Below are 18,532 nucleotides of genomic sequence, written 5' to 3' on the forward strand. Positions count from 1 at the left end.
TCAGGAACTTTTTTTTTTTTTTTTAAAGTATTTCAGTGGGATCTTAGTCCTTTTGGCCCTTTTCATTAAGTGTAGTGTTTCTTGCTAGATCCTTTCTCAATGGGAGGTCATGATAAAAAGCAACTAAAGCAAAATAAAGATAGGCGGTTATGTGTAAAATGCATAATATTCAATTTAATTTTAATGGAAATGTCACTTAGCTTGCTATTTTGTTCACAGAGATTAAAATATATATTGCCAAAGGTTGTTTTGTCTTTTTTTTAAAGCAAATATTACTTAAAATGGTTTTGGTAACTCTCAAAAACTTTCAATGCTTCAGATTTCTTGTCAGTAAAATGGAGATTCAAAAATGATATCTCTTGGGTTAATACCAATGAATAAATAAAATACTGAGATCTGTGGGATATGGTGTACATTAAGTGTTGTTAAAACTGTGTATATTCCTTTTAATAGTAAAAGTTTATTTTCTATTGGGCATTTTTAAAGGTACAGGAAGTTCTAAACCAGGTTGGTTTTTTTTAACAAAGATAATTGCATTTTTGTTGTATATCAAACTGTATATTTCAGTTTAGTTTATGCTTGAGTTGTGTAACTGATAAATATCTAGAAAATTGTATTACTTTTCCCTGAGGGGGGGATATACATATATAAATATATAAGATGATATAAATAAAACTATATATAACACATACTAAATAAATAATATATAAAATATGTTACCTACATCACCTTCCCTTATATTTAAAATTATATGAGCTTTTCAAATTATGCTGAAAATTAACTTTTACGGTTATTTTTTCTGTAGTTTTGTGTCATTATTGACTAAAGTATGTGTTACATTGCTCATTATCTCATTCAAATATTGTTTTTTGATACCCTGTTAAGTGCAGGATACCCTCACCCTATGTGAGGAGTTGATGTAAAAGAATCAAAATAGAAGTGGTCACTGCTTTCATGGAACTTACAGTTTAATAAGGGACATGACATGATTAATGTGCCTACAGTGTGACAAGGCGTTGGGTCAAGCACTGTGGTTAACAGCTTTAGAATGGGGAGGAGGTGGCTCAGAGAAGGACTATATACAGATGATTCCCATGTTTTCATCTCTAATCTAGACCTTTGTTCTGAGCTCCAGAGCTAGTTGGAGCATGATATCCTCACCTGGATGTCTCAGACACCTCAAATCAAATATGACCAAATATGGAATTCGTGATCCTCCCTACCCCAGGAAAAGCAAACAAACACTCTTGTCTAGTATCCTCTCTCATGTCCCATCCAGTGGGAAACCTAAGAACCTAAGAACCGTAAGAAACCTAAATGTCATCTTTAATAATTCCTCCTCCTTTACTTTTCATGACTAGTCAGTCTGTCATCAAATCCTATTAGTTTTATGTCCTAAATGTCTTGTAACTGTTCACTTCTACCCGTCTCTTGTTGCACCTAGGTAGTCTAACCCACTGTTATCTCTTGCCTGGCCTGGTGGAATAAATTCCTCACATAGTCTCTCCACATCCACTCTCACTTCCGTTCTGTTTTTAATACTACATTTAGAATGATTTTTCAAGAGGCTTATCTGATTATTTCTTTCCCTTCACTAACATGCAGCATTAGCTTTTCACTGCTCTTATGGTAAAGACCAAAATCCTTTATGAGGTCTTGCATAATCTAGCCCTTACCTACTTCTCTTAACCTCATTTTGCACTTGCCATAGAGCCTTTATTTGTGCCTTGCAGCCATTAGGGGTGCCCTTCCCCCACCACAACACACTTTAGTCATTGCTTCTCTTCTCTGAAGAGACTGCTTCTTCTTATCTGAAGAAGACTTCTCTTCTCTGAACCTCTAGAATAGGTCAAAACCTTAACATTACACATTTTTCTAAAACTCTATAGCATTTACCACAGTTTTACTTTGGCTTTGTTTTGTTTGTCTTCCTCTCTTACTATACTGTAAACTGTAGCCATGAAGCTGAGACCATACTTAATTTAACTTATGTGTAATAGACACCCAAATAAATACTGTTGAATGAATGAGTGTGGGAAATCAAAATAACTATATAAATCTATATTTGTTTTAATTATGTATCCCAGGTAGAATAACAATTGGAGATAGTTGAAACAGTATAGGATAGAATCACAGAGATAGGCATGTGTTATCAACACTGATGTTTACTCCTAGGAAGTGATAACCACACATGGATCAAACTGATACTAAAGATGGATTGTTCCTTAAAAAAAGATCTGAGTGATGAAATTAAGAAACAGGGCCAAAGTGATAAAGTGATAACTGCATTTTGAAGCATATGTTTGATACATACTCCAAAAAGTGCCCCCTCAACACTACTGCGTATTAATAAGTTAGGTATTTTTAGTCTATTAAACTAAAAACTTCAAAATCAAGTAAAAGTCTTAATACCCTTTTAAGGGAACTTAAGGGAATTAAGTGTTGTGGGGTTGTGATAAGCATTTAAAACAATTTCTTTAGTGTTATGATACATAACTTTCGTCAGTTTTCTATTGTGTTCAGATCATTTGGGTAAGGGTGAAAGACTATTAGCCCTTTCAAAAGGACTTTCCAATGAGATACTTTGGTGTATTCTGTTCTCAGCTTTTTTTCATTGTTTCATGTTTTAGAGATACAAAGTATAGGACATGAGAGAGTGAGGAGGGTAGGCTATGGTTCTTGGCGGGGGAGGGGGGTTAGGAAAGGAAGCAAACCCATGTATTATCGTAAACACTGTTCATCAGATAGATTTTCTTTCACTGTGCCTACTGATGGCTGCCTACCTTCAATATAATGTCAAAGATAATGGGAGCAGTTCTTCACCAAGGGGGCATTGGCAGTGGTGTATTAATTCTTTGTCAGGCTGCTCTTGGTAAATTCCCGGAAGTAAAGTGTATCAGAGTACACAATTAGCTACCTAGTTTGTCTCTTCTTTCTCAATGTCTGCTGTGATTCTAACCTAGATCTCATCTATAATCACATATTTGGATACTGAAACAGCTCGGGAAACATCCTAGAGATTTCTTAACTACCAGTACTTCTTGCTATGTATGTAGAAAACACCATTTCATTTTCTGTAAACTGGAGACCAAGATTTACCTGTGTTCAAATCCTAGCCACCCTACTTAGTTGTCTAACCTTGGGGAGAAGTTACTTAAGCTCTCTGTGTCTGTTTCCTCATCTGTAAAATGGGATAATAATAGTACCTATTTCACAGGGTTGTTAGACAGTTTCAATGAGTTTATGTAAGTACCTAGAAGAGTGCCTGAAGTTCTCTTCTGTGTATACTTCATTTTCTTAAGAGAAATTTTTTTTTAAAGAGTTGCTTATTCAAGTTTGACTAGTTTACAGTATTTTTTGATGGTGGGCAGTTAAGGAGTATTCAAATCAGATTAAATGTAGTGTTTGTTTTTCCTTTTTTCTTAGGTTTAAAATATTGCCATCTGTGTTTCTTGAAAATATCTCTTCCTCTTTCTAGCTCTATGCATTGTCATATAAATTGAGCAATTTCATCCATCAATTATATTGATTCGTCATTTTTTTTTTGTTGACTTGTCTGTTCTTCCTCCTGAATTGGGAGTTCTTCCAGGGTAGAGGTTACATCTTGCTCAGTTTTTCATTCTTTTTGCTTAGTGTCTGGCTTTTAGTAACCCTGGCTAAATATTTCTTGAATGCAGCAGATCTAGAACTACCAAAATAAAATGTTTGAATCACTGTTTGGTTTTCTTCTCCCATCTTGTTTCATTGTTTAGAAAACAGAGAACCATTATATGACTCAGGATTCATTTGGATGAGACTCATAATATTACAGTGGAATTTGAGGTTAGAGGCTCCCCATAAATTTTTCTCACATAATTTCCTTTTTCTGTGTTCCCTATATAGAAAAACAAGTACAGTACATTTCACAAAGTTAAAGTCTTTTAAGTAAATGAATTGGTGGAGTATAAATGACATCTTGGTCTAACAAAATCTTTTTTTTAATGTTTATTTATTTTGAGAGAGAGAGAGAGAGAGAGAGAGAGCAAGCAGGGGAGGGGTGGAGAGAGAGGGAGACAGAATCCCAAGCAGGCCAAAACCCATGAACCATGAGATCATGACCAGAGCCTAAATCAAGAGTTGGATGCTTAACTGACTGAGCCACCCAGGCTCCCAGTAACAAAATCTGCTTATTGCAATTGCTTAATAAAAGCTAGTTAAATAAAAATGTCTGAAAAATACCATTTAATTTTAATCTGCCCTTTACATTGTGATCATGATGATTAACCTGTCTTTATTTAACATCTCTTGAAAGTTATTCTAAGTTCTTAGTATGTTGTTTTGTCTCTTGATAGAATAACTTTTAAGGAATGTCTGAAAATGAAGACAGGGGTGTGTGTGTGTGTGTGTGTGTGTGTGTGTGTGTGTGTGTGTGTATGTCTTTATCACAAAGGCTAACAAAATATTACAACTTTAAGAATTTTCTGTAGTTCAACATCTTTTTGCTAGCTTTGACTTCATGTAATTTGGTAGATTTAAGCTATTCCTCATAGGATTTTTTTTTCATATTGTAAAAGTTTGAACATGTATTGACTCAGGTAAGAAGAATTTAAGATTCAATTTCTTAAAGTGTTCTCAAATCACCATGTAGCAGTTCTCAACAGACCAGCTGTATGCACAGAGCAGATCTTAAATTGTAATGCACATTTGTTTAGTAGTCATTGTGCCATGATTACATACCATGAGTTCACACAACTGGAAGGAAACTCATGATACCCATCCTGCAGAAAGAACATTTTAGAATCCTGTATCAAGTGCGGCAAACTTTCAAAGTTAGTTTTTAAACATTTGGAGGCCTTGAGTATTTATAGATAAATATGTTCTTAAATATTAAAGAAATTTAGTAAAGAAAGTGAACTTAAAATATATCTTTTTAATTTTTTTTTAACGTTTATTTTTGAGACAGAGACAGAGCATGAACGGGGAGGGTCAGAGAGAGAGGGAGACACAGAATCCAAAACAGGCTCCAGGCTCTGAGCTGTCAGCACAGAGCCTGACGCGGGGCTTGAACTCAGGAATCTCAAGATCGTGACCTGAGCCGAAGTTGGAAGCTTAACTAACTGAGCCACCCAGGCACCCCTAAAGTATATCTTTTTAAAACAATGTTTAATGTTTATTCTAGGGAGAGAGAGTCAGAGAGACAGAGACAGAGAGACAGAGACAGAGACAGGGTGCAAGCAGGGGAGGGGCAGAGAGAGAGGGAGACACAGAATTCGAAGCAGGCTCCAGGCTCTGAACTGTCAGCACAGAGCCCGACGTGGGGCTCAAACCCACGAACCGTGAGGTCATGACCTAAGCCGAAGTTGTATGCTTAAATGACTGAGCCACACAGGTGCCCTATAAATAAAATATTTCTATTCTGATAGTTTTGCCAAGATGTCAAAGTGCTCCTGACTATTGACCTTACTACATTCACTGCAAATAAAAAAAACTACCATAAATCATATACCTTTTCACATTATACAGTTATTTTGAAAATATTTCCATGACAGGCAAAAATTATGTCAAACCTTACTCATGACCCATCTATTTCTAGTAATCTTTCTTTGTACTCTGCTTTTATTTACTGAAACTTTATAGTCTGTTGAAATCTCCTAAAAAGTTAGGGGATCATGTAGATGTTATGCTAGTCAGATAATTCTAGATTCTTTCAAAGCAAAGAATGCAGTTTCTTAAATTATTGCTTTAAAATATAATTTGATGTTTCTGAAATGACTCTTTAGAATTCTCCTTTTTAAGTGTAGTGGGGGCATGATTACTGGGTTCTTCTCTCCTTACTTGACAGCTGCATCAAACAAATACTTAAAGAGCAGGCAAGGTACTCGAAAATAAGTAAAGAATTGATTAAAGATCACCATGATGCTAGAGCAAGAACCTGGTGTGATTTATGTTTCATATTGGCCTCGCACCAATATGGAATTAATAAGTGTTTTTGAATAAGTGAAGTAAGTTTAAGTCCACAGACTTTGATTCATAACTAGAGTTTTAAAAGATTAAAGTTATCCCTTCTCAGTTTAAATTCTTGTGGAAAATACGTAAGATGATTGAGATGAGAAGAGATGCTGTATTTTAAAAAATACAATAAGTTTGAATCTGGACTTTATGTATCTGGTAGCCAAATTTTATAATTGGACATAATTATCAAAATTGGGAAGCCAACCAATAAAAGATTACCGAGTTGAGAATAATGTGTATTTTAGATTAAGCAGATCTTGTGTGACAGCATGCTAATGAGAGTGTACCTAATAAGTAGGGTTGCACCTGAGGCTGTACTTAGCTTTAGCTGAAGGCTTTTTCCAACTTTGAGATTCTGTGGTTATGTTCTGGAATTTTTTTTTTTATGATCACAGATAAGCAGTCTTAAAAAGTGTACCATGGGTAAAATCCTTTTGTCTCTAATAACTAAAGGTAACCATATCATTTACCATTATAGACATTTATTATAATAAGGCTGGATGCATTGTCCATCTATAGAGATCTGAGCCCAACATCAGTGTCTTTCTCAAAAAAAGTAAATTATTAAATGTAAGGATAAAATCAGAACATAGAGAATAGAAGAGCAAGGTAATAGAGATATGATGCAGTAGATACTCCTTCATTCTTATAGAATTGAGTTATGAGATATAAAGACTTACAATAGTGCTTGGCACATGGTGTAGCCTAATAAAGTAGTATAATTCTCTTTTCCAAGTTTAGGAATCTTTTGGGATAGCTGCTGAGTTTGAGAGTAAGTGTGAGGGAAATGAAAGAGTAATTGCTGCACGAAAGAGTTGAAAAGAGTTATATCTTCTTTAATCAGTAACTGAGAATTACTTTGTAAGCAATATTTAATTTTATATATATTTCTGAAAATATAAAAAATAATATAGGCAAGAATATATACAGAAGTTCTGTTGTATTTACTCTTATCCTGAAAATCCTGTAATGACTTCACAATTAAATCTGAACTCTTGACCATGACCTACAGGATCCTACATGATGTGGTCCTTGGTTACCTGTCTGACTTCATCGTGTACCAGTCACTTCATCTTAGCTAGACTGGACTTATTCTTGCGGATCCCAGGCTCTACTCTATCATTTTGACTTAAAAGTTGTTTCCCGGGTGATGCCATTCAAAATTAGCCACACTTCTTTACTACCCTAGCTACCTACTTCTTTCATAGCACCCTGTTTGATTTCTCTCTTAGAACTAAGCATTATATGAAATTATCTTAGTCATGTATTAGTTTGCCTATTAGATGACTTCTCCCCCACCCCGCCCTGGAATGTTACACTATAGGGGAGTAGAGAGCTCATCTGCATTGTTTGCCACCTTATACCTAGAGCCTAAAACAGTTGTTGGCGCATACTGGGTTCAAAAGGTTATGCAAGTGAACTTGTTTGTTGACAGGTAAGAAAAAAGAGGGAAAATCTCTTATTAAGCCTCTTAGATGACCACTGTGAATATTTTAATATATTTACATAGGCTTTTCTTTGTGTGTGTGTGCGTGCGCACGCACACACACACACACACTTAAATATTTGCATATTCTATTTTACATTGGACCATACTTTATATCATGTGTTTGAATCTCACATACCTTCTACTTTACAGTAGCCCTTCCCCTAGTTCTTTACATGATGACCAGTTACACGGTGAGCTAGAATGCTCTACAATGAAGTGTTTTCCTTAAGACTTCCTTAAAAGGAGGCTTTGAGTCTGGGAGCTGGAGAGGCAGGACATGGGGAGAAAGGGTTGGGAGCAGAACAAGACAAACTGTTTAATTTTCCAAGTATGTCATGCACTTTTGAATACCAGAGGTCCTTTCCCCACATATTGGTGAAAATCAATGAATCATGTACCCTACTGCCCTGAATTACATTTTTTATTGTCTTTTCATCAAGTTTTTGGGAGATTATCATGTTTAAATGAATGTTTATTTCTGAAGTCTCTTCATTCCCCCCTATATTCAAAAGTACAAGCCGTTTGTGTATATGATCTGGTAGGAGTGCCTATTGAAACAGAAAGACCCCTTATTAGTCAGTGTTTATAACTAAATAAAAAGTCAAGTCTTTACGCCCACACAGTAAAGTTCTCCTTGTACAGAAGGACACATATTATCCCTAAAATGGGAGAATGAGTCATGGCAGAAAGTACTTTTGAAGAAACCGTTACTAGTAAATTAAAGAATATTTTAACTGTAATATTAAATGTTTGGATTAGTAGGTGTGTTGGTAAATAGTTTACTCCTTAATGCACCTTATAAGACCAGTGAGTACTAGAAGTCTTACATATGTTAATTCTTCAAGGTAGTGATAGTGTTATTTCCACATGTCTTTAGTCCACAGATGATAATTTCCTTTTTCTTCCTTAACATCTAAAAAAACTTCTGTTTGCTACCAAACTCAGAAGCAAGACTATTTTATATGAAATTTTCTATTTGAATGATTTCTTCATTTTCTGACCTCCTACACTACCCAATTTGGCACTTGATAGATATTGTTCTCTATTAGTTTCTTGTCTTGCCAGCTGGATTTTAAGTATCTTGGCGGGGGAGAAAGGTTACTGTAATGTTTTTATTTGTCCTCAGCATTTTGTAGATATTGGGATATAAGTGATTATTTTTTAATTGATTTCTTTTAACCTAAATCTTTCAGTTTCTGTCACCTTTTCCCTGTCACCATGTCTTTGCCTCAGATTTCCCACATGTAGCAGAAGCATAGTCAGATGGATCTAGATAATCATTCCATGAACTGAATAATCAAGATTTAATCATAGTTTGCATATGCAATTGCTGTTTGCAAAATATAACTTTTTGCTTCCTTCTTTAGCAATGTCTGATTTTTTGAGCCTAACTTGCTTGAGCCATCACGTATCTAATGGAAATCAATTAATAAGTGGTGAACTTGGGACCGGAGTCTAAGGTTCTAATACAGCTGTATAACCCTGAGCAAGACACTTAATTCTCTACCCTCACCTTTCTCACCTGTTAATAGCAGTTATTATTTTATAGCATATCTGTTATATGCTGGGCATCTACTAGGTCCTCACAATGACTCTGTGGGCTAGGTTAGTAAAGTTGATAGGCGGTAATTACCATTACAAAAACTAGAACTCCTAAAAGGTCAACCCCTACGGAGGTTCCACTCTAATAACAGCAAAGCTGGTGTTTAAACTCAGGTTTCTCCAATTCCAAACCCCATGTTCATTTCATAAATGAAGGAGAACTAGATTAGATGACTTCCAAGTTCTCTTCTAGTTCTAAACGTTATGGCTTCCTGCTATTAATGTTGTTGTTGTTGACTCAGTATGTACAACTTTTTTTACTTCTTAGCTTTTAGCCCCTTTCTCAAAACTTTTTGGTCATAACTAAATTTAAGTCATGACTAATCTGTGACTTATTTAAGACATTAATTCCAGAATTTTAAACAAACCTTGAAACAAAAGGCTATTTTAATACTAAAATATAAGATTGATATAGCACACCTACAGAATTTTTTTTTTTTCCGAGTAGGTAAATGTATTTGAACATCACAACCAGCAGCAGTAAATATGGAACTGGATAAAGAAAGTAGAAGAGTGAATAGAGTTCTAGGTCTTCTATTGAGAGAATATTGATTTCATCCCTTCTCTATATTTGCTGTTTTATTTTTCTTGAAATCAACCTTATTTTTATAGTTTCTCATGATATTTTCCTTACTTTGCTGAAGGGTTACTATAAAGCAATTACAACAAAATTTTGAGAAGGAACTTTTGGATATGAATTCAACATACTTACTGATGGTTGATTTTGGATTTGAAGCATGAGATGTAAAGATGAATTGATTTCTAAAGAAGTCAGGATACATTCCAGAGTGACTTACTTTGTCAATTATTGCAGGTATTGCCCATCTGTATAGAGATATTATAAGGAACGTTTTGGTGCATGGATTAAATCTGATAGCTCTACCACAATATGAATTTTAGCAGAGCAAACAAGCAAAATTCCCATCTTTATTGTTTTCTTCTGTAGCTCTGATAAATGAAACTCTTAACTTGCATCTCGTATGTATGTATGTGTGTATATATATATGTACTTGCACATATGTTTATCAGATAACTAATTTGGCCCAATTAGAAGGGATGAAAAAAGCTTTTACTGCTTGAATTAATGTTGCAGTTTATTTGTGTCAAATCCTCAAGGACTGTATTTTTGTAAAGAGAGCTATAAATACCAGAAACTTCAAGAAAAAGAAAAATTTATAAAAGTACCACTCCTAAAATTATAGTTATCTTAAAAATTATTTAAAGCAGTCTGAGCTATATTTTGATTTGCATTTTGATTTACAGTAATATTTCACTATTTGTTTACTTGGATGATAGTTTCAAACTAAATCTGGCTTACCTTGTTGTATTTTACATGTTCTCAAATAACTAGTTTTGAACTAATATCAATGTGAATTCTAAGAGTCAGAAGTGTGTATATTACCCTATTCTGTGTCTTAAATTCAGTGGAGGAAGAAAAACATTTGCTTAATTGCATACTCTCCTGTGCCTGACAAATTCTAGGTTGCTAAATAAATGCTTAATTAATGAATAAGACTGGAAAATAGCTTATTGATCAGTACTGCCACCTACTTGCATTAGGGAAAATGTAGATGCTGGGCGTACATATTATTTTAATTGACAATACCCGTGATATGACAAACTATTAACTTGCCAGTTTCAGTTGTGAACCTTTTAGTAAGAACTCACATCCCAGAAAGTTAATGACAGTGGGTTAGTGTGATTTCAAAAAGTTTGTTTTAGCTTCAGTATGCTTGGCATTCCTTTGATGTTGAAAGTTTGAGCTGTCTCTAATTTAAATTCTATGCTTGGGCAAGACAGCCAATTGTTGTGGTAGGTAGTTTTTCTAGTGTAATATCAGAGTGAAAAATGTTGTCTTGATAATAAAGAAAATCACTGACATAGAAACACATTCTGTTATTATAAAATGGAAGTAAATTTTTAAATGTTAGCAAGATAATGAAAAGAACCAATAATAGTATAATATCATCAATTCTAGTACAATGGATAAGACTTTTTAGTACTGAGTATAACATATTTATGCTTTAGAAAAATGATGTCCTGGTTGCTACTATTTATTTGTATGGCCAGTTATTCAAAAACATTAATTATTGTTATGTATCATTTTTCTATTGTGTCCTAGAATAATATGGGAGCCTTCAAGGAGTAGATAGTAAGTGGAGAAAGATATATAAAAATAATGACAATAATTTTTAGGTATGATGAGTGCAATAGAAGAATTTATTTAAAATGGAAATAACTCTGAGACCCAAGGTGAGGAAAAGTACTCTATTACTCCTTCCGTTGTTGACACTGTATAAAGGTACATACTTCTCTGAAGATACATAATTCAGTGAAGACTTCTTGACTGTTTATATTTTTCTCACTATTTATAGGTAGAATAATTTGGTTTCTGTCAGTGACTACAACTTGCCCTTCTAAAAACTTAGTCATCCCAACTAATTGCTCAGAAAGAACAATTTCTCTTATGCTAGCTCACAAGTTAATCATTCTACTACCTTATTTCCCAGAGGCTTTGCCTCTGAGGCGGTACATCTTCATATCTTTGTACTGTTTTTTAATTTATTTATTTTCTTTCTTAAGTTGCTGCTCTCATCCATTCTCATACACTCAATGGAGTTGTGATAAGATGAGCATTGAATCTGAGTTAGCAGTCACTCCCCTTGCTGATAGATTTCCAGTAAGGCTTACAGGTTGTCAATCAGCACAAGAAATATTTTTTTTACACAACGGGAAATTTATTGCTTAGCTGGAATTACATGAAAGTGTATTGTATTGTAGTGGAAATATGTTTAATACATTGAGTATTGATTCTAAAAATTTGGATGACAAACACAAGTATTGTCTCAGCAGTAATGGTTGACTAGTTTTTTTTTCAGTGAACTTACTAGTTAACATTCTAGCATAAAGCGTAAAATACTTTTTTTCCTAAACTTATTTAACATAGATTGTGGACTGATCTCAGTTTGAAATGTTTCTGTCTACCTCAAGGGTCAGAAAAGATAGATAGATACACACATAAAGGCTTTTTCATTCATACTACTGAAAAACTTAAGTCTCTGAATAAAGTTTTAAATATCTGTATTTTAGGGGCACCTGGATGGTTTAGTTGGTTGAGTATCCAACTCTTGATTTCACTTCAGATCATGATCCCAGGGTTGTGGGATTGACCCCTTCAGCAGGCTCTGCACTGAGCATAAAGCCTGCTTGGGATTCTCTCCCATCTCTTTCTCTCTGCCCTTCTCCCCTGCCCACATGCACACGCTCTCTCCCTCCCTCTCTCTCTCTGTCTCTCTGTCTCTGTCTCTCTCTCTCTCTCTCTCTCTCTCTCTCTCTCTCAAAACAAAAATTAAAAGTAAACAAATAAACAAGTAATAAAAATATCTGTATTTTAGTCAATACTCTCAGAAATAGGAATGGAGAATGTTTGGGGTTTTTTTGCTTTTTTAAAAAATTTTATTTTTTATTTTTTTAAATTTACATCCAAATTAGTTAGCATATAGTGCAACAATGATTTCAGGAGTGGATTCCTTAGTGCCCCTTACCCATTTAGTCCATCTCCCCCTCCCACAACCCCTCCAGTAACCCTCAGTTTGTTCTCCGTATTTATGAGTCTCTTCTGGTTTGTCCCCCTCCCTGTTTTTATATTATTTTTGTTTCTCTTCCCTTATGTTCATCTGTTTTGTCTCTTAAAGTCCTCATATGAGTGAAGTCATATGATATTTGTCTTTCTCTAATTTCACTTAGCATAATACCCTTCAGTTCCATCCACGCAGTTGCAAACGGCAAGATTTCATTCTTTTGGATTGCCGAGTAATACTCCATTGTATATATATACCACATCTTCTTTATCCATTCATCCGTCAATGGACATTTGTGCTCTTTCCATACTTTGGCTATTGTTGATAGTGCTGCTATAAACATGGGGGTGCATGTGTCCCTTCGAAACAGCACACCTGTATCCCTTGGATAAATGCCTAGTAGTACAATTGCTGGGTGAATGGAGAATGGTTTTATTTGCTTTTGTTCATATATATATATATCATGATGAAATTAATAGATCACAACTTTCATTAATAGAACTTCAGAGAATATTGAAAATTATTTTATTTTATTTATTTGAAATCTGGTAAGAGATTTAGTTGGCTAGTTTTGCTTGCCAAATTCTTTCTTCATGGTTCAAATTAACATTGTAACAAGATAGTAGGGAGAATTGTTGAAATAATTAGGAAAATAAAATCTTCATGAGTACTTAACTTATGTAATGTTTATTACATACTGACTTAAAGGATAAATTAATAAAAATAATTATTAAATGGGACCCATGGAATGTGGGGAGTGTGGGGTGGTAGAAACTCTTTTCAGTGTATACTTTTGATTATCATTTTGATTTTTGAATCGTGTAAATATTTTACCTATTCAAAAATAAAACATGAATATACATACCTACATATAAATATATGTTTGCAAAGGTCAGGTGTCCCTTTAACTTCATACCATACAAAGGAGCCATTCCTTTGAATATAGAAAATTACGTTATTTTCTTCTTTAAATGTCCTAGGTTTTGAGGCAGTATCCCTGCTTTATTAAAGTTGATCTATGTCCTCAACTGAGTAGACTTAATTTGAAAAAGTTACTTCATCTAAAGACAGGACATGATTTCAATTGTAATCAAGGTATATACTGTTACATGATTGGTGGGAAGTTCATTTGTCCTCTAATAAGCTGGTTACCACTGACAAATTTTAGAGAAAATGTCAGGTGTTCATTTTATAATTAGCTAGTTTCTTCAGATAGCCCGGAGCGGAGGCTGATGGTGGAGGGGAAATCACTTTTTTTGACTTTGTATTTTTTAAAATCTTGAGTGCTCTGAATCTTCTAACAAAAGGGTTTTATGGGTCTCTTCCTAACCATTGGATTCCCCCCCCCCCCCCAGAGACTTCTTTTCAGAAAGAACTTTCCTTTGAAGTAAGCTGATTGTTTATTTAGAAAATTAACTTTTTGCTGGGTACTTGTACATATTGTATCTGAGGGCAAGAATTTAAGAGTCAGATTTTTTAAAAAAGATAATATAATATATAGAATATACTTTCCAGAAGAATCCAAGATGTACATCTTCATAAAATTTTGGATTATCTTATTTCATTTCTTTTTTTTTAAGTAAAAGATACTACACTAACTTAATGTCTGTTATAAAGGTAAACATTTATTTTTTTAATTATGAGACTACTTTATGCAGCATTTAGAATCATTTTCCTAATGAAAGTCATTTGTTAACTATAGCAGAGAGTATTAAAATGTACTAAGTCCAAATACTATTTCTTTTTTTCTGAAGAAACATTTTAGGTACTTAAATAACTATAGGCACGCAGTTTACTTATAATAAAGAATGTTAATGGGGAGGGTAGGAGTTAATTAACTAGACCCTTAATAATGGGCCAAGGAATCTTACAATTGCCTCCCTCCCGAAGCTAGTTGTGTAGCAAGTTGCAAGATAAAATATCTAGATTTGTGAAGTAGTCATTTTGAGAAAAAGGTTGCCTTCAGGCAAACTTTGGTATTTATTATTATGCAAAATGCCTTTTTAATGGTAAGCAATACACGTTGTCAAAGTAATTCTGGAGGTAGAAGTGCAGTACATCCTGTTTACTCAAGATTAAATGAACAAATAAGGGTAGGACTCCCAATAAGCCCAGTTTTTGCTTTCTTTGAAGAAATAGAACGTTTTGGCCAAACTTTACACACTTAATACTAGTCTGATAGTCTTAAGATATTGTCATGATTACCAAGAATTGATGAAGTGTGGCAATTTTCTTGAAAACTACATTTGAAATGAAGGGAATGGAAAAACATAGGGAACATTTTCATTAAATGCCAATATAAGAAGTGTGCAGGTTAACATAGAACTTATTACATAATTTCTGCAAATGCTCCAAGCTCCAAACTGGCTTACTTTATTTTAAGTCCTCCCCACCCCCCAACAAAGAATACTTAATTTCTCGCTTTGGGATTGCTCATTTTGTATCTTCTAAGCTACTTGAAAAATGTGATCAGTCTGTGCCAGGACTGCAATAGGGTAACAGTTAGTGGAAATAGCCTGCCCTGCCTCTGTTGGAAGGACTGTATGGAAAATATATTCCATTTTCAAGATGTTTCTGAAAGCACTTATTTGTGGAAAGGATGCTTGCCATTTAAAACTCTTCAGAAATGCAGGTTTTTCAAAATACAAAATAATCTCCTGAAAGTTTGAAAGGGGAAGGGGGCTGTCGTGTGGGGGCGGGCTCATTTGCTGCCCACATCCTCCTCTGTTCAGTGCGTTGTGTGCTTACGGGTTCCCTGGAGCGGATCACCATATAATTGATGTGCAGTCTGCATTGCTGAATCCTGGACTGCACCATTCTGTGTTCAAGGGAAGATGTAATCTGATCCCTCTGCTGCTGAGGGAGGAATCTGTTCAGTCAAGGCTTTGACAGGGCATAGTCTCCTCCAATAATCTTCTCGGTTCTCTCTCATTATTCCCTCGAGTTCTCCTCAGTCAAGCTGCATGTATGTATGTGTGTCCCGAGAAGCGGTTTGATACTGAGCTGCATTTGCCTTTACTGTGGAGTTTTGTTGCCGGTTCTGCTCCCTAATCTTCCCTTTCTGACGTGCCTGAGCATGTCCACATTAGAATCTGTGACATACCTACCTGAAAAAGGTTTATATTGTCAGAGACTGCCAAGCAGCCGGACACACGGGGGCACAGAATCACTGAAGGGGAAAAATACAGAAAATATGGGTTTCTACGGCACACTCAAAATGATTTTTTACAAAGTAAGTAATCTGTTTTCTTCCTGTGTTGTATGATTGTGTGTGTGTGTGCCTGCCTGAGAAGGAAAATCTGTATCATCAGAGATGGCTGCAGTATCCTCTAATTTTGGTGGGTGGCTGGATGGCTGGTATCGGTTTTATATCGTGAATGTAAGCAAATAATGCAAAGACAACGTAAGCTGTAAACAGCTTTAAATTTAAAATAAAATGTGTATTTTAATCCGGGAATTTTCCACTAAAATATATTTAGACTTTAGAAATGTGGCTCCGTTAAATGCTGACCTGGAAATACTCTACCCTTAGTTGGCTTTTAGTGAGTCTTTTGCCTTTAATTTTTCTGTATATTATACATATTTCTTTTCTTTTTCTTTAGTTGACTCTTTTAAAGTCTAGAATCACTAGAATATTTAGGACTTCTATTTTAAAAGATCGTATTTACTTTCTGTGCCCCTTAAAAAATTGCAGAATTAACGTTTGGTTCTAAAGTCAGGATTTTCAGTAAACAGTATAATATTTAAAAGACTTCTATAGTCCTGTAGAAAGTCCTTTAATTTGTAAAATATTCTGAAAATAAAAATCCTTTCCAAATGGTTCCCTTGATATGTATTTGGGGCATTTTTATCCATTGAAGGATTTCTAAGATGGAAATAAAGTTTGCTTTTGGTGGCAAATGGCATTTGCACCAATGTGTATTTGCAAGATACCCAGGGAAGTTCTGAAAGCCAGTATTACAACTTAATTAGAATGAATATCAAAGTTTCTCATATTAATTTTGAAAATAAGAATCTGTGCAAGTTATTAAAAAAGCTAGATTTTTAAGGTAATCTGTACCGACTGACCTTCCTGAGAGCTACATTTGCGTGTATGTGTACGTGTGTGTCTATGATTTAGATATATGCAAGCACGTGGCTATCTATATATTAAATCCTATATATTTATTTTTGGCTTTTATTAAAATTATTTGGAGAAAGAAAATAATGGTTTTTGAGAGGAATCACTTTAAAACAACATAATGAGTACAGAAACTTCTGAAGGGTTGAATTAAGACCAATTCCATTTCTTTCCAGTAGGTATTTCTTGAACTAAGGCATAAATTGTGGACAAGCTTGCTGTACCCTCACTCTAGCTCCTGATGTCATAAGATCATCACTGTATTTTGGAAGACTTTTTCATGATGATAAAAATGTCTTTATTATCCATAGTGTGGTTCAAAATTTGTTAGAGTCTTGATGGTTCTCTTTAGTATTTATAATGCAGCATGCTGTTTTATGATGTTCCCATGTGAGGCAGTAGGTAAGAAACTAAGTCTGCTGCAGAGCAAGGGTTTTTACCTTATTCTAAAAATGAGGATAGCTCTCTATCACTCTGGGGTTACCTCCCCCACATAATTTTCCATAGTACAGTAATTAATTAGCAGACACAAATCAAAATAGAAAAAGTTGCATCTTATTAGATCTTATTTTCTAGTTTTATGACATATCTATAGTCAGATGACCTCAGTTAACAGATGGTGAAATATAAAAAAAATAAATATTTCAATATTGATGTTGACATACAATTCTGAATGTATTTACGGTATTATACGTATATAGCATAAAGAAATACTTTAAAAGTATAGATGTTGGATATACCTTACAAAGATGTACAATTCGTTCTTTTTAAATGTTTTTGTTGATGTTGCTGAAATTTTCAAGTTAGAATATTTTGTCCTGAGTGAGCATCTGTCAGTGAAGTTATATTCTGTGTAAATACCAATTGATGGCTTTTTTCCACCTTTATTATACCATCCCCAGGCCTCTCTCCTGTTACAGATTTACTTTTTTACTCTCCTCATTGCCCATATTCATTGCTTTATGCCTTATTATAATTACTTTTCAAGATCATCTTATTTACATTGTTCTCTTCACACTTTCATAATAAATATGTGTTTTAAATTCAGTTACTGTTACTTCCATTCAGGTTTTGAAATTTTGAGTTTTTCTGTATATTTTATCTTGAAATACGTTTTTAAAGGAAAGTGATGATCACTAAGAGAGATACGTTAAATATGGTTCTTCAATGTGTGTGTTAACATGACATTTCCCCCTGTGTTCTTAAACTGGGAAACGTGAAAGATATATGACTCTCAAGGAATATGTATGATGAATATCAGTTTTTAAATCACCATATGCTATTCTTCTGAACAAAATATTGGGGGGGTGGGTAATCACCTTTCTCGTCTTCAAAGAGTAAAACAAAGTAGAACTAGTAGAAGAAATCATAGAACATTTATTTTCTACATACATTAACTATGCCTAATTAATGAAAATTTAGGCTTATAAAAATTTAAGAAATTTTTTTCAATAGTACCAATGCTAATGTTAAGACAGTTGGACAGGTGATTTTTTTTTTAAAACCTATCTTATTTGCTTTACCTTATAGATGAAAAGAAAATTGGACCATGGTTCTGAGGTCCGCTCTTTTTCTTTGGGAAAGAAACCATGCAAAGTCTCAGAATATACAAGGTAATATTAACCATAATTGATTCTCTCATGATTCTTATGTTTCTTTAAAGAGTTGATGATTCCAAAAGCATTTCTTCCAGTTTATTCTCGTAGAATTATAATGTTACTGGTACTGTTGACTCTGTAACACATTTTG

At 34.3% G+C, this 18,532-nt stretch overlaps 1 protein-coding gene across 5 annotated transcripts in view; it reads left to right on the forward strand.

Annotated features, from left to right (window-relative positions):
* FBXW7 (F-box and WD repeat domain containing 7) overlaps nucleotides 1–18,532 on the forward strand; it is a 225,613-nt gene that overhangs the window by 176,832 nt on the left and 30,249 nt on the right. For 4 of the 5 annotated variants that reach the window (XM_027067286.2, XM_053216864.1, XM_027067290.2 and 1 more), the window contains one exon: nucleotides 18,314–18,396. In XM_027067286.2, the coding sequence (XP_026923087.1) occupies nucleotides 18,314–18,396 (83 nt within the window). Of the gene's footprint in view, nucleotides 1–15,386; nucleotides 15,896–18,313; nucleotides 18,397–18,532 lie in introns of those variants that run through there. The other variant, XM_015081357.3, reaches the window with a different exon arrangement.

Source organism: Acinonyx jubatus, chromosome B1 (assembly GCF_027475565.1).
Source record: "Acinonyx jubatus isolate Ajub_Pintada_27869175 chromosome B1, VMU_Ajub_asm_v1.0, whole genome shotgun sequence".
Lineage (NCBI taxonomy): Eukaryota > Metazoa > Chordata > Mammalia > Carnivora > Felidae > Acinonyx > Acinonyx jubatus.